The 15,097-nt window shown below is 47.3% G+C and overlaps 2 protein-coding genes across 2 annotated transcripts; one reads left to right on the forward strand and one right to left on the reverse strand.

The window, feature by feature from the left end:
- The first annotated feature begins 385 nt into the window (after window positions 1-385).
- On the forward strand, window positions 386-11,030 carry tbc1d10b (TBC1 domain family, member 10b). The gene is made up of 10 exons (XM_070980763.1): window positions 386-894; window positions 1,942-2,976; window positions 3,803-3,902; window positions 3,991-4,098; window positions 5,468-5,574; window positions 5,841-5,955; window positions 6,490-6,555; window positions 6,640-6,829; window positions 7,012-7,166; window positions 7,328-11,030. Exons 2-10 carry the CDS (start codon window positions 1,961-1,963, stop codon window positions 8,252-8,254), a joined length of 2,784 nt encoding a protein of 927 aa, XP_070836864.1. The 5' UTR covers window positions 386-894; window positions 1,942-1,960; the 3' UTR covers window positions 8,255-11,030.
- Window positions 11,031-11,761: 731 nt separating this feature from the next.
- mylpfa (myosin light chain, phosphorylatable, fast skeletal muscle a) lies at window positions 11,762-14,777 on the reverse strand. The gene is made up of 7 exons (XM_070980728.1): window positions 14,709-14,777; window positions 14,184-14,282; window positions 13,005-13,080; window positions 12,819-12,923; window positions 12,429-12,507; window positions 12,286-12,334; window positions 11,762-12,180 (listed from the first exon to the last, which is right to left on the reverse strand). Exons 1-7 carry the CDS (start codon window positions 14,709-14,711, stop codon window positions 12,079-12,081), a joined length of 513 nt encoding a protein of 170 aa, XP_070836829.1. The 5' UTR covers window positions 14,712-14,777; the 3' UTR covers window positions 11,762-12,078.
- Window positions 14,778-15,097: the final 320 nt, after the last annotated feature.

Genomic DNA, 15,097 nt, shown 5'->3' on the forward strand with positions numbered 1-15,097 from the left:
CTATAAAACATTTGTAATTAAAGAAGATTGCGCCATCTAGTGGTACAACTAAAGCACACAATACATGAAAAACATCGAAGTTACTAATATTCCAGCGTTTTTATTATTATATGTTTTATTATTTAGGGTGGTGAATAAACGTACCTTCTTTCTTTGAAACTTCTCTGTTACTTCATTAAAAAAGGATCTTCAGGGTGCTTGGTCTTTGGTTAGGCCTTCTAGAGACACTATAATGGATGTGTGCGGTTGTGGTAAAATTAGAAAGGAAAAATAATGTTAAGAAGCATGGATGTGTAATGTGTAATGTATAATGCATTGTTAGTGTAAAGCAGGATTTCTGCTGTGGAAAGGGTGTCTCCTATGTGAGTGCGTGCGTGCCCCCGACAGCACTGACGAGAACCCGCACGCATCTGACAGTAGGAAATGCAGGCTGCGGGTGTAGGATGTGCCCGTGCTGCCGTGCTTGGATAAATTAAACAAAGAAAAGTCCTTTTCGTTTCAGAATGAAAACTGTTACTTAGAGGGTTGCTTGAATTTGGTGAGAATGGCCGCAGCATGTCTGCATGTCTAACCGATGCAACCGAAACATTCAGCTAGCTGGCTAAGCTAACAGAAACAGAACACTATCGGCGCTAGCAACTGCTAACAGTTACATTAGGCTAAAATAAGCTAACGTAGCTAGCTGGTGATATAGCTAGCTAGCTAGCTCGCTGATTCCAGGACGTTTGCTCTTCCAAGTCATCACCCAGTCCAGCGGTTCCTTCCCCGGTCTCGCTTTTTCGTGTTTTCGTTTTACGGAGGAAGTTGCGGAACCGGAGCTGTGGCGGGGAGACGTGCGGATAGGAACCCCCTGGCTATCCAGGCGGACGGATCACAGTGACACGCCGGTCGTGGGTGAGTTGAGCAGCGCAGTTGAAGTTGTAGTTGACCGGGGCAGCGAAGTGGACAAGGCCGTGGACGCTGTTCGGCCAGGGCCTGGCAGCCAGGGAGGGTGTTGACTATTAGCTATTAGTAAACCGTTGCTCTTGTGTGCTGAATCGGGAAGTTGAGTCGCTTCGAGAAAGGCCTCTAGAGAGGATATGGCAACAAAGTGGCTGATGTTATTAGCTGCTAGCATGTAACCGGTAGCGGTTTGGAACCACCACTACAAATATTAACCCGCCTCGTCAGCAAAGTACTGGATCTGTGTGGTTGTCGTGGGCGCTTTGTTTATAACTTTACGTGCCAGTGTGCATTGGTTCATCTGCAGAGAAAACTTTCATGCTACTCTGTCAACACGCCTGTTTTATATCCATGTTTTAAGCCACTGATGAAGTCAGATTGTGGCACACTATAGCTAGTGTGTTTATTTTTAATATTTCTCGTGTGGTGTCTGCTTAGGACTGATTCTGTGTACTTTTCTCGGTGAATTTCGCATATATGCAGTCATTGTACTGTATGGTAGAAGCTTCTGTGTTGTAATAGAAGAAGTATATTTTGCAACATTGATTGTTGTAAAGAAAAACAGTGCATCAAAATGTCATGTCTGAAGTTACAAGTAAAATCAAGTAAGGCTGAAAGTGGTTTGGGGTTATAAAAATGCATATGGCTGTTTATGTGTGCACACTGTCTCCCAAGAACTTCCATGATTTCAAGATGTAGTTCACTTATTTGGCTGCTTCTTTGGTCCACTTCTCTGTAATTTTTAGAAGAGGAACGCTGTGCTTGTGCTTCATAGAAAATGGCTTAAAGTCTGTTTACCATAGATACTTGGGAATGAGAAGCGTTTACCTTTGAAGTTGACGGTTTGTCACTCAGAAGATGTGCTTTTCTGTCCACATGTTGAAGAAACTGTTTATGCTCCAAACAGCTGCAGGTCTTATTTAACAGTTATTCTTGAGCTGAATGCTGCTGTTTGGCTATATGAATCTCATCTCTATCCATCTCTCTGCATTTGTAAAGGAGAGATCAGAGTGGAACCATGGCTGAGCTCTCCACCCTTTCCCCATCACCACCTGCACTGGGTGATCCTCACACAGCTCCAACCATCCCTCCGTCCTCATCAGCGCCCCCTGCTCCCAGCATCCCTGCTCCAGAGCCTGCCAGGGAGATGCCCATGCCCAAGTCTTCCCTCTACAATGATAAAGCTCTGACTGGATACTCGCCTGCAGCGCAGTCTGGGGGCTCACCCTTGACTCTCCACTCGCCCTCGAGTCCTCTCAAACACACTGCTGAGACCCCACTCACATTACAGGTACATGAGCCTGCTCCACAGGGAGAGGATTCAGTAGAGAAAGAAGCAGAGACTGGAGCTCATGCTATTAAGCAGGAGACAATGAGCGGTGACCCAGCGGCTGCCGGACTCCTGAGTTCCGAAACAGAGACCCCACCACTGTCAAGTGAGCCAGCTGCTCAGAGTGAAGCTGCACCGGCGTCCCCATCTCCTGAGCTGAACTCTGGACCTAATCTCTACCCTAATGTGCACGTCACCCACAATCCAAATCCTGTCATGTATGATGATCAGTTTTCAGCAGGCCAGCCCCAAGCCGCTGCAACTTCCAATCCCACGTCTGCTCCTCCAGAGTCCACCGATGCGGCAGCATCAGCAGCTGAAGAGGAGAAACCTCAGCTCCTTCAAGAAGCACAAAACCCTCCAAGTCAGCCTCCTCCTCTCTCCCCAAAGCCCGACACTCCCAGTGAAGTAAGGAAAGCAGAACTGCCCAGCACCCCCACCAGAGCGGAGCACCCCAGTCCCACTGTCCCACTGATCCACGAGCCAGCCTCTGCTGTCCAGCTGCCCAACCCCAACCCCCGGCCGGCCCCCGACACCCTCAGCTACCTGGAGTCAGCCAGCCTGATGTCGGGCACGCTGGAGTCTCTGTCTGGGCTCGGAGAGGATGGCAGCTCTGTGGGCTCAGACTCAGAGATCAATGGCCTGGCTGTCAGACGCACTGATAAATATGGCTTCCTGGGTGGTAATCAGTACAGTGAAAACAGGTACGTATTAGGACATTAAGTAATTACTCACACTCTGTGCCACTGTGCAAATATTGTGAGACAATATGTACGATTTCCACGGTGTGATTGCATTTTGTCTAACAGACAGGACTAAGACATTCTGAGGTCAGAGACACATTCAGCGTGGTTGTTGGCAGGAGGGGAAAATAAGACACTTCTCTTTTTTTTTACACTGAGGTTCCACTATTTGCATTTGAGACATCATTAGATTCTGGCCAGAGGATTGGTTTACACACTTAAATGTCACTTCTATCTTCTTTTCAATCAGCTGCTTGTCCTTCCCCGAACATCTCATTCATCCTGACGTCCATTTGCCTCAAAGAGACCGTCTGCTCTTCTCGGTCTCGCCCTCTCTTTCCTGTCGTCCTCGCCTTCTCTGCTGCTCTGAACATATCCGTCCATCCTTTATCTCCCTTTGCTCTGACTCAGATAATGCTGCGAGCGTTTCTGTGACTCAGTATGTACTGACTGTGTGTCTCTGCGGTATCACCTCTCACACCCATCTGCTCTCTTCCTCTCTTTTTTTTTTGTCAGATTTGCTTCTATTTTTCTGACAAGCTAATTCCTCTTCCACTGTTGAATAATTAAAATGTTATTGATTTCCCATTGGTTGTGGCAGTGCAGTCTGGTCAATGTCAAGGATGCTCTGTATCTGAGAGAATCAGCGTAATGTTATGCAAATGAATGTCAAAGAGAAGTGAGGTCATTCATTTGTGCTGTTAGATTAGAGTTAAAAGTCTCTAAACGCATCCGAGTGCAGCTTTCAGAGGTTTTGTCAATGATGGGTTTTGCATTACTGTTACAGCGAAAAGGATGTTCGAGTTGAAGTCGCCCGACAGAGGGAGATAAAATGGCTCGACATGTTCCACAACTGGGATAAGTGGATCAAACATCGCTTCCAGAAGGTACGGCCAGTCAGATGTGTGTTAGCTATGCTTTGACTGGGTGTGCTTGACGTTGTGCCAGGGCTAACACACTGCGCGTCTGTTACAGGTTAAGTTGCGCTGCAGGAAGGGGATCCCATCTTCTCTCAGGTCCAAAGCGTGGCAGATGCTGTCCAACAGCCAAGAGCTCCTAGAAGCCAACCCTGGGAAATTTGAGGTATCACTGTGACCATATTGTCTTTTTTTTTTTTTTTTTAACTTCGTTTTTAATAACGTTTTTACATTTAACAGAGAGGCTTCAGGGTATAACAAGAAAAAACATGAGGTCTAGGATGTTGAAGGATGAAGAGATGCTCTCGTGCTGTTCATCACACACAGATTCAGGAGGTATTTAAGGCAAAGAGGAGAAAAGAGGAAGAATGATAAAAAAACATAAAAAACCCATTCCTGAGCGTAACATTCCCACATCGTCCAGCGTCTGTCACTCTGTCTCCCTGCAGTCAAAGGAAGTAAGTGACGGCAGTTTTATTTATATCACTCACAATCACAAACCACAATTCTCCTCGAGAGCCTTTACGATCTTTCCAACATGCAACGCCCTCTTTAGACTCTAGATTCGGATATTTTTAGCTATTTTTACTGTTATTGTCAAGTGTGTTTTATTTTCCATCATTACTTTATTCCTGTTTTTCTGATCATTCTATGTGAAGCACTTTTTTTTCTTTGTTAAAGCACTTTGAGCTGCATTTACTGCATGGAACAAATGTTTATTATTGTTGTTACTATTGGTAGAAGTAGTAGTCGTAGTAGTAGAAAAGGCAGAATATTCAGGGGGAGCGGCAGAGGAGGGGTCCCTCTCCCAGGATGGACAGACATGCTGTAGATGTCATGTGTACAGAATAGATCAGGGAAAATCACAACATGCAAATTTCAATGGCAAAAATAGATATATATAGATTTGAAGACATAAGTGAAGAGTCTGGATCCGAGAGGACGTCGAGCTGCTTCAGCTTTGTTATTAGAACGGCCATAGCTGGGGGGGGGGGGGGGGGGGGGGTATTTGGTGTTATTCTTCCTTGCAGCTACAACGATCTTCAGGAGGTGGACTTCTCTTCACAGACATCTCCAACTGTTAATTTCTAAATCTCAACTACCCATAATTCTTAATGCTCCCGTCTGTCTCTGGAGTTGGTTGTGGCTGAGTTGAAAATATTTGAGAACAGTGAAGAAGCTTCAGTGTTTCGATGGAGTAACCTGCTCAAAGTGAGGACCGTCGTAATGAGAAGTTGTGTCTGAGTGGGGCAGTTTCAGCTCCAGGGGTGCTAAAGACCTTGCAGGCTGTAAGCCTCTTATCAGGACCGGTAATCCTGGCTGTCAGGGCTGCCTCAGAGTCCACGCTGCAGGGGGGTCTGGCCTCAGCTGGGCCTGGGTCCCAGCAGTGTGCTTTGTGTTGTCTGAGGGGAAACTCACAACTGTGGTTTTGCACAGGCCTTTGCAGGCTGATCCACGCTGTCGGCTGATTTGGAAACAGACTCCATGAGTTACCGAGAATTTTTCTAAAACTTGAATCTGTTTTTTAACTGCAGGAGCTGGAGAGAGAGCAGGGAGAAGCGAAATGGCTGGACATTATAGAGAAGGACCTCCACAGACAGTTCCCCTTCCATGAGATGTTTGCTGCTCGTGGTGGCCACGGGTAACAAAACAAGCACACACCCTCAGTCTGCTTCACATCAGAGAAAACACATGGTTGAAAAGACTGACTGCAGTCCTCAGATTTTATCTAAACACAAAAGACCAGCAACATCGTACAGAAAATGATACCAATAGAGGATGTTCAAAATGAGGAAATTGATAAAAGATACAGTGGATGATGCAGACGTCGTGTCAAGATTGTTGCTTTCAGGTCAAACATGTTTGTTATTGTATTTGGCTGCTGGATAATTTTGTTTGTTCCTGCAGGCAACAGGATCTGTACCGCATCCTGAAGGCCTACACCATCTACCGGCCTGATGAGGGCTACTGCCAGGCCCAGGCGCCAGTGGCTGCAGTGCTGCTCATGCATATGCCCGCTGAGGTGAGGGCAGAGCCAGTCGGGTAGAGAGTTTCACTTGGCTGGAAATGACGAGTTTGATACGTGTGCGATACAGACGGGGATCAAGTTACAGATGCATCGCTCGGAGAACGCCGAGGTCGACTTCCTAATCTGTGTTCAGAGAAACCCGAGTTCATTCAGTCCCCTGTATAAAAGGGTGTAGGCTGATGGGTGTGTGTGGGTGTTATATCGTGATGCTCGGTAGCAGAGGGTGTCTTTTTTTTTTTTTATGACACTAGGACAGCTGCTGTAGTTGAGGTCTGGTAGCAACAAACAACGTGCGGCGTCAAAGATTCAATGCAACTGTTCTGGCAGCCTCGCCATCGTTTACACACAGCAAATACAGGAAGAAGGAAGAGGGAGAAGATGTAGTTCATGAATAATGTGAACATTGTTCTGTTTTCCCCCCAAAAAGAGGCAGGAAACAAAAATGGGAATTGACTTTCCAATAACACTTCAGCCTCATGTGTAGTTGATTGCCGAGCTTAACCGTGACGACTTGGTTCTGTTTCCCAGCAAGCCTTTTGGTGCCTCGTCCAGATATGCGAGAAGTACCTTCCCGGCTACTACAGCGCTGGACTGGTGAGTGAATGAACGCGCTCGTGTCTGTTTATGTCAGACCTTCATTGCAGTTTCCTTCTCTGACTCATCGTTTCTGCCTTTCAGGAAGCGATCCAGCTGGACGGCGAGATCTTCTTCTCCCTGTTACGGCGCACATGTCCGATGGCGTACCGTCACCTGAAGAAGTTCAAGATCGACCCGATTCTCTACATGACGGAGTGGTTCATGTGCATCTTCTCGCGCACTCTGCCGTGGGTCTGCGTGCTGCGTGTCTGGGACATGTTCTTCTGTGAAGGTAAAGTTCAAATCCACACGGTGAGTTATACGAATTCTGATCCAAGAAAACTTTGGATCAGTTCTTTTTCTGCTGTAAAGTTTTAGACTTGTTTGATTAGAAAGGGTGCAGCAGTTTCAAGAATTCAGTTTTAGTTGAGCTCTGTAGTTGGACAGGAACCTGACTTCAGTCTCTGGCTGCAGGGGTGAAGATAGTGTTTCGTGTGGGCCTGGTGCTCCTGAAGCAGATGCTCGGCTCTGTTGATAAACTTCGAGAATTACAGGGCATGTATGAAACCATGGAGCGTCTCCGGAACATCTCACCTGACACTCTAAGAGAGGACGTGTTGGTACAGGAGGTGGGTGTCTTTCTCTTGGCTTCATAGACCGCGTTCACCAAGAAAACCTGCTTCTGTTTTTACTCAGCGACACGAGTTATGAGTCACTTTGTCCTGTAGTGCCCAGGCGAGTTGTCTTCACTTCCTCTGTCTGTCTCGTCCTTGTCTGATGTGTCGTCCAGATTGTCATGCTCCCGGTGACGGAGGCGCTCATAGAGAGGGAGTGCAGCATCCAGGTGAGGAAGTGGAGGGAGTCCAGGGGGGAGCTGACGCACCAGCCAGGCCGCCGCCTCCACGGCACGAGGGCCATCTTTGAGTACAAACGGCGTGCTGCCGCCATCAGCTCCGGTGGCAGCTTCTCCTTCCTGGGAAGCCCAATCCCTCCCCCAGGACCCCTCAGGGCCTCTTCCAGCCTCCTCTCACTCCCTGGTTTCCGCAAGTCCAAGGCTCCTTTCCACTCTCAAACCAAGAAGGGCTCCTTCTCAGGGCCGTCAGGAATGGAGGGCTGGCCGCCTCAGTCCCCACCCGCGTCATCAAGCCTGGGACGGGGGTCCAACCTTAAACCGCCCATTCCTCCAGGGGCAGGTCAGAGGGCACCCGCACCCCACATTCAGAGTCCCTTGGTTGGGGGTGCACCTGCCTCATCACGTGGGTCTGCTCAGGCCTCAGAAGGCCCCTCAGCACAGGGCCAGCCCGCTGCCTCGGCCCCAGCACAAAGCACAGCACCACCACCCAGCACTCTAGCCCCCTCCCCTAAGATTGTCTCCGAGCAGATCACTCCCACCATCCCCTCTCCTACTGCAAACAATGCGCCTCTGCCCCCATGTCCAGAGTCCAAAAAAGAACCGGCGCCGGCAGCTGATGCAGCGAAGGGAGAGGAAGAGGGAAAGAAGAAGAAGAAGAGCAAAGAAGACAAGAAGAAGGAAAAGGAAGACGAGAAGAAAAAGCTGAAGGAAAAGAAAGACAAGGAAAAGGCCGAAAAAGAGAGGCTCAAGAAGGAGAAAGAGAGGCTAGAAAAGGAGAAGAAGAAAGGGGGGAAGAAAAAGGACAAAGGGGGAGGAGAAGCCGAGGACAAAAACGGAGCTACGGCAGCGAGAGATTCGGCCTAGTTTGTCACCCTGTCATTCCAGGACAGGGACGCCGGACAAAAAAAAGAGGTCAGGGGAACAAAAGACCCCCAGAAACAGTGGTTTATAAAAAAAGATGGGATGGCTTTCTGTGTAACACATTGTGTCAAAGACTTTCTGTAGTCCCACGACTACGGTGGAGAAAACTGGATCTTGGTTTTAATAGCACCTCGGGGGGCTTTTTGCCCCTCGCTCAATGCTTTCTTTTTCACCGAGTTTTAGTAAGACGGGACAAATTTCCTTTTTCAACTGGAGCACGGACTGCGAGTCTGAATCGTTTTTCAGAACGTCGCAGTCGTTTTCTCTTTTAGTTTTCAATTTTCTTTGGCTTTTTTTAATTGTTTTAATCCGACTGACGGCAGCGGTCAGAGAAGCATCGCCTCAAGGGATTGTTGAACTGCAGAAGTGGTGATGGTGCCATAGAGTATGTAAATATGAAGTCTACCTACAGTGCATAGGACCCTGTCAGCTCTCATCTGCGGACAGGTTGTCTGGACGCCTGGAGCAAAAAGAAAACGTCATCTCAAACGCAGGCGCTGAAGGCTCGTAATGTTGTTGAGGATGTATTTATTGTCATGTTAAACGTAGTGAGTGAGTGTGTGCCTTAGTAGTGTAGTGAAATGTGTTGCTGTTCAGTGTCTCCCTGTTTTCAGTCCGCCTGCTTTGTTTTTTCTCTTCAGTCAAACCATCATTGAATCACGTGCGCTTCTCTCCAAACTCCTCTGTCAGTGGAATTAATCTCACGAGGACGATGGAGGGACGTCCACAGATGAAGAGAGGGAGAAGGTTAGAGATGCGACCGGACGCCGTGCGGCGGCGGCTGCTGGCTCGCGGTTCGTCTGTGTGTTTGACACACTGGGAGCTCTTTGCTGCGTTCAGGCCTTGGTTAAAATTGTTTGCATGTGAGGTGGATTTTTGCAGAAAACGGGCACGGCGTGATGAACGGGTCGTGTGACAAACCCAGCAGTGACCGCGCACGAGCCCTGCAGACCAAATGTCCCTCTGTGAAATTAGCTGTTTTGCTTTCGATGAACAAAATCCTACTTGTGTGTTTAACTTAGCCAAATTTCAGCCTGGGTGAGCGCTGCGGTTCGTTAGCCCGTTAGAATGTGATTTCAAGCATCTTAAGAGAATGAAGGATGATTTTTGCACTTGTGATTTTGTCACAAAGCACCACTGAAGTAGACCACTCCAATAGTGTAGTAACGTAGAAAAGGCGTCTCGGCGGCCAGTTTCATGCTCTGAAACCTGTGCCTTCAGGACCTATAGGAAGCCACTTGACTGGAGGTGCCAGGTGTGCCAATGTAGCATTAACCTCTGATCTTTGACCTTCGGGCTCTGATGTATTTATGTACAAAGTGGTTAATTTAATCAAATATAGTATATTATGAATTATTATTATTATTATTTTGGATCTGACTATTTTTCTATGTGAGTAAGAGACTCCTGGTTGACTGGAACGATGGCTGACTACACCCGGTGTTGTTGCAGAGGGATCATTTAAGTGTTTATTTTGAATTTCTTTATTTTTCTCCTTTGCACGCTAAGTCCTCTGCTTTGACACAACAAACTTGATGCATGTCTTTTGCTATTATTTAAGTTTACCGTCATCGTTGGTTCGGTCAACTCTAGGTTCACGGTTTACTGAAGTGCAGTATTAAACAGACTCGAGTGGAAAACTGGCCCTCCGACAGAACAAACGGTGAGATGAGTGACTCAGACAGACGTTTTGGGAGTAGTTCTTTAATTGGAGATCTTAAGTGTGTCTGTCTCACCAAGTTGTGTTGTAACATTCATAATGACTTATGGACTAACTCCCTAACCTATTTACACTCAGTGTTCTGTACTGTAAAATATTTATGCATACATTAAACTGCACTGAACCCCATCAGTATATGATGAATAGTGCCAGGTAGTTAGTGTAAAAACCATTTGATGGCAAAAAAAACATAGATGCTCTTTAACTGTACTGTTTTTGTAGTTAAGGATTAGAGGGACTCTCGTGTAATCGTAGCCAACGTGTCCTCATATTCATTGTTTTTCACTTATTTCAGGTCTTTACGTGGCTGTCATTTAAATAAATAACGATCACACACTCCCTCCCTCCTCTGTTTTGACGCCATTTATAGGCACAGATTAGTGTTACTGAGGAGAAACTGAACACATCTATGCAAACCATCCTCCGTCATGACTGTTGACAGTGTGCGGCGCCGGTCACGACCATCAGATCGGTGCCGTGGAAAATGAAATCTGTGCTTCGGTCGGTCTTTTTCTGAGCACACTTTCAGGCCTGTGGACTACAGTAATTTACGAGCAATACGTCCTCGCGGCTCATGTCTCGGTGACAATGTAATTTCTCTGTTCAGTGGGCTAAAGGTGTCGTGAAGATCAAACTAATCTCTCTCTACCTGGTGATATCCCGCTGTGGAATCAGCGCTTACCTCTGCAATACTGAGGACGGAGGACGAAACCGTTACTGCAGGTCCTTTGTGCATTTCAGCATTGATCCTGAACACGTCGTTCTTGATCACATTTCACTGGGAATGACCCCACTGATGCAAGCATTTGAAGTCTCAGCTGGTTTTCTCCCCATGGCCGTTACATCTTTTGTGTTTTTAAGTTTACATGTCACTCTCTCTCTCTGGCGAAAGTGAAATAAAATCATAGCTAATTGAATTCATTCCTTCAGATCTTCAGCTGATGTATTTAATTGATGATAATGACATTTGTGATGAGTAATAAACCATAATATATTAAATCATCCTTGTTTTTTTTCTTTGTCTTTCTTGTCTCTAGTGATTTTGGAAGCTAAATAGAAATAACCAATAAGCGTTAAAAATAGAAATAAGCATTAATTTTTAGTCAGCTGCTATAAAGTTTACGCTGATCTGAGAGGATGAGACTCACCTGCAGGCTCCTGTTTGTACCTGCAGTTGTAAAGAAGCTCCACTAGATGTCACTAGCTGCCTATTTGGAGGGATTTTGCTAATCGTTTCACCACCTGTTTCCTCCCTCGAACCCTGTCCCACAGAGCCAACTGAACAGAGACACTATTGTACAAAAGGAAAGAGATTTTATTCACAGTTTGTCCCTTTTATTCGTTACAGAGGAAAAGCTGAGGATGAGTCTGGTCACTGAGGTTGAAACAGCTCAGAAAAAAGATGATTCACAGGAAGCAGGAGGGAGCGGAGGGAAAGAAATCGAAGATTTGAATGTTTTCTTTCGGCCCTTTCTCTCCTCTCCATCAGCCTTTTTTTTATTTTTCATGGGAAGAAGTTGTCGTCACTTTAAGGAGGCAACTTTTTCCTCTCTAACCTGCAAGTGGTCTCCCCTCTCTCACCTATTCCACCCAAGAGGACGTCTTCAGAATTTGGAATGAGGTCCTCGTGCTGTGCGCCCCCTCCCCGTAGTAAACCTGTATTCTCCTCAGGTGCTGAGGGAAGCAGAGGGACACGTTTCATTCGCACGCCTCATTGGCTGAGGGAGGTGAGGGCAGGCAGATGTACGGAGGTGAGAAGATGGAAGATGGTTGCGAGGAAAGAAAAGGTTTATGAGAAAAGCTTGTGGATGGAAATGATGTTACAGGATAATTTTATTGAAAATCACCCCTATTCCCCATAAGCAAACATAGACATCCCATGAGCGTCGGCACTCTCATGTCAGCGTGACAAGTCTTTGGTTTGAGCATGAGTGGCTGAGCGCATGGGTTTACACAGGGTGAGCGGGGAGGAAGAGGAGGAAAGAGCAGGACAGGGAAGGCAGAATAGCAAAGGGATTGTTGTCTTTCTTGTCTTCTAGCTTCCTCTTTACTCCTCCTTCTCCTCTCCGTGTGTGATGACGTAGCAGATGTTCTTGTAGTCCACGTTGCCAGCAACATCTGGGGGGAAGGCGGCCCACATGTTCTTAATCTGAGGGAAACAGTGAGGGTGGGAATTCAGCATGGCAGGGGATGCACCATCTTAAGGACACATTGAGTCAAACATAGTTTTCCTCGACCGGGACGCTGATTTTACCTCGTCCTTGGAGAACCTGTCGCACTGAGTGGTCAGCAGCTCCTCAAGGCTGGAGGGGGCGAACAGACAGATGAGTGTTACCAAATTTTAATTCATCCTATTCAGACAAAGATGTGGTTCAAATTAAAAAGAGGAGTCCTCACAATTCCTTCTTGATGCTTCCGGTACCCTCGGGGTCCAGGACCTTGAAGGCGCTCAGAATAACGTCCTCGGGATCAGCACCTGGGAGGGCGGAGGGAGAGTTTAGCTACACCTTCACAATGACTGACAGTGGTGGAAGAAGCACAACTTAAGTAAAAGCAGCAAAACTGTGCATTAAAAATAAAAATACTCTATTATGAGTGAAAGTCTCATATGTTATTCACTGGCAGAGGACAGTGGAGTGAAAAGTGCATCCTCCCTCTGAAATGTAGAGCACAGACTGGAGTCGATGCACTCTCCACCGCTGACGACTGAACGTCCTTCGGCCTCAGTATGATGTAAGCAATGTCAAACATTTCGTGAGCGACAGCCGATGAAGACGAGATGCCCACCCTTCAGCTTCTCTCCGAACATGGTGAGGAAGACGGTGAAGTTGATGGGGCCGCTGGCCTCCTTGATCATGGCCTCCAGCTCCTCATTCTTCACATTCAGCTGGCCTGAACAGATCAGTGAAAGACACCGTGAAGCACAAAGTCACACGTGCTTTCCCGCCGTTCATTTATCCCAACGCCACTCACCCATTGAAGCCAGCACGTCCCTCAGGTCATCTTTGCTGATGATACCGTCTCTGTTCTGGTCAATGATTGTGAAAGCCTGACAGGAAGAGAGGCAGAGGTTTGATACTTGGACGGAGCGTGACGATGAGGAGAAGCCATGCGAGCTGTGTGGAGTATCTGGCGAGTATCTTTGGGGATGTAGAGCAAAAAATAAAAAAGCAACACCCAAAGAGTCAGAACTGACCGTCATGGCCTTGGGGTGGGGAGTGGGGGCTGTGGTGGGGGCACCTAAGGTGGTCCTGAGTCTTTTCTTACATGTTAATCTGGGAAAGTATCATTAGGGAACAGCTGTCTGATCTGCTCACCCTGTGCAAGCTACGGCTATGAAACTTAAGATAACCCCTTGGACTCGGACTTGAACTTGAACTCAGCCAATGGCTTTTTTCATCACCCTCTCCCCCTGCCTCCCTATTCCTCACTCTCTCTCTCTCACCCCCCCCACTGCTATCTTTCCATCATTCGGCGCAGCGTGCTAAGATCATCCTAATCTTCATGTCCCTAAGCAAGACTCCAGAAGCCTGTATCGCCTATCGCAGGCGTCACGTTTCCTCTATTCACAGCACATATCCCTTGACAACGCAAAGAAAACACACACACCATCATTAGCCTATCTCTTGACAGCCCAGCCTTATAAAATCCAATCCCTGACCTCACTGAGCTCCAACACACACCCTTCGCGCCTCACTTTCACGCTCTCTCTCTATGCAAAATATTCTCAGCTCTGCATGAAAACACGCCGATCGAGGTCCGGTTGTTGTTCTTGGCCTCGCAGCCGTCAGCAAGAGCCTTAAGGAGTTGTCTGAGTGACAGCTGTGGGGCAGGTCAAAGGTGAACAAAATGTGGAGCGCTTCAGATGGTGTGAGAAACTTCAGAGTGCCTCCTGATGACATTCTCATGCTTATTAAATTATCAGGGGAGAAGGGGAGCGGGCACGCGAAATAGCAACTGCTGTGAAAATGGATCCGAGAGCTGCACCAAACTCTAATTTTGGTCACCGTCTCCTGGAAATGTAACTGAAATCACACCAGCGTTGATTCAGAATCAGAGGTTCATCCAACCGGAGGAAACACTGATGTTAATGCTGCCGTCAGTGACGCTCACACAGTAAAAAAAAGGGGCTCCTGCAGGGATGGACCTCACCTCTTTGTACTCCTGAATCTGGCTCTGCTCAAACATGGAGAACACGTTGGAGGAGCCGCTGTCTCCTGCCGCCTGCCTCCTCTTGGCCTTCTTTGGTGCCTGGAGGACAAACACAGGAGTGAAACCTTCAAGTAAGTCAGTTAGGTGGAAGCGTGCAGCGATGCGGCTGAGTGCTGTGCAGGTAACGGATCTGAATACTTGGCAGAAGCCTCAAATGGTAAAACTACAAAAATAGATCTTAGAGAAAAGACTGAAAAGGCATGTTAACGAGTCGCTGCACCGTTGCACAGTGCACTCCTTAGATGTTTGAGTTGGGCATGCATTGGCAAGTGCATTATGCAAAACCAGAATTTTACACCACATCAGCACCCAAGCATCCTTAAAACTGCATCACCAAAGACTGCAATTATGCAAAAATCCATCCTGCTCATCAAAAAAAGTGGAGTTAATCCGTAGGGTTGGTTTAATTCCCCTGTAGATGTTTCCACCAGCAGAGTGCAGACATGTGGGAGCCCTGGTACTCACCATCTTGAGACCGTATGAGTGGAGGTTTGGATGATCAAGAAGGAGAAGATAGTGTGAAGCCGCGTTATACGTATATCCCCGGGGGCTTATATACCCCCGCACGCCAGTCTAACTTTAGCCACAGCATCAAGTTTGGATTGGGGATAAAGAGAGGGAGAGGGAGGATGGTTAAGGATGAACTGATGGCAGAAGTGAAGGAGACAGAACGGCGGGGCAGCATATCATCTTACAGGAGATCAGAAATAGACCCAGGAGTCTTGGAATTAAGTAAACCTGATAGCTGAGGGACTATGCTGCAGGTTTGCAGTCCCACGTGGACTAATATGGACATTCGGGACATAGATGCTTGTCGGACCACTGGACACTGTCTCTCCACCCTCCTTCTGTCC

This window comes from Chaetodon trifascialis, chromosome 15 (genome assembly GCF_039877785.1).
Source record: "Chaetodon trifascialis isolate fChaTrf1 chromosome 15, fChaTrf1.hap1, whole genome shotgun sequence".
NCBI lineage: Eukaryota > Metazoa > Chordata > Actinopteri > Chaetodontiformes > Chaetodontidae > Chaetodon > Chaetodon trifascialis.

Excerpts from the sequence above, each read along its gene's own strand:
- tbc1d10b (XM_070980763.1), top strand. The coding sequence starts at position 1,961 with ATGGCTGAGCTCTCCACCCTTTCCCCATCACCACCTGCACTGGGTGAT. Across the intron at positions 6,556-6,639 it reads GCTACTACAGCGCTGGACTG|GAAGCGATCCAGCTGGACGG; the intron begins GTGAGTGAATGA and ends TCTGCCTTTCAG. Across the intron at positions 7,167-7,327 it reads AGGACGTGTTGGTACAGGAG|ATTGTCATGCTCCCGGTGAC; the intron begins GTGGGTGTCTTT and ends TGTGTCGTCCAG.
- mylpfa (XM_070980728.1), bottom strand. Across the intron at positions 12,508-12,818 it reads GTTCGGAGAGAAGCTGAAGG|GTGCTGATCCCGAGGACGTT; the intron begins GTGGGCATCTCG and ends CCGCCCTCCCAG. Across the intron at positions 12,335-12,428 it reads GGAAGCATCAAGAAGGAATT|CCTTGAGGAGCTGCTGACCA; the intron begins GTGAGGACTCCT and ends CGCCCCCTCCAG.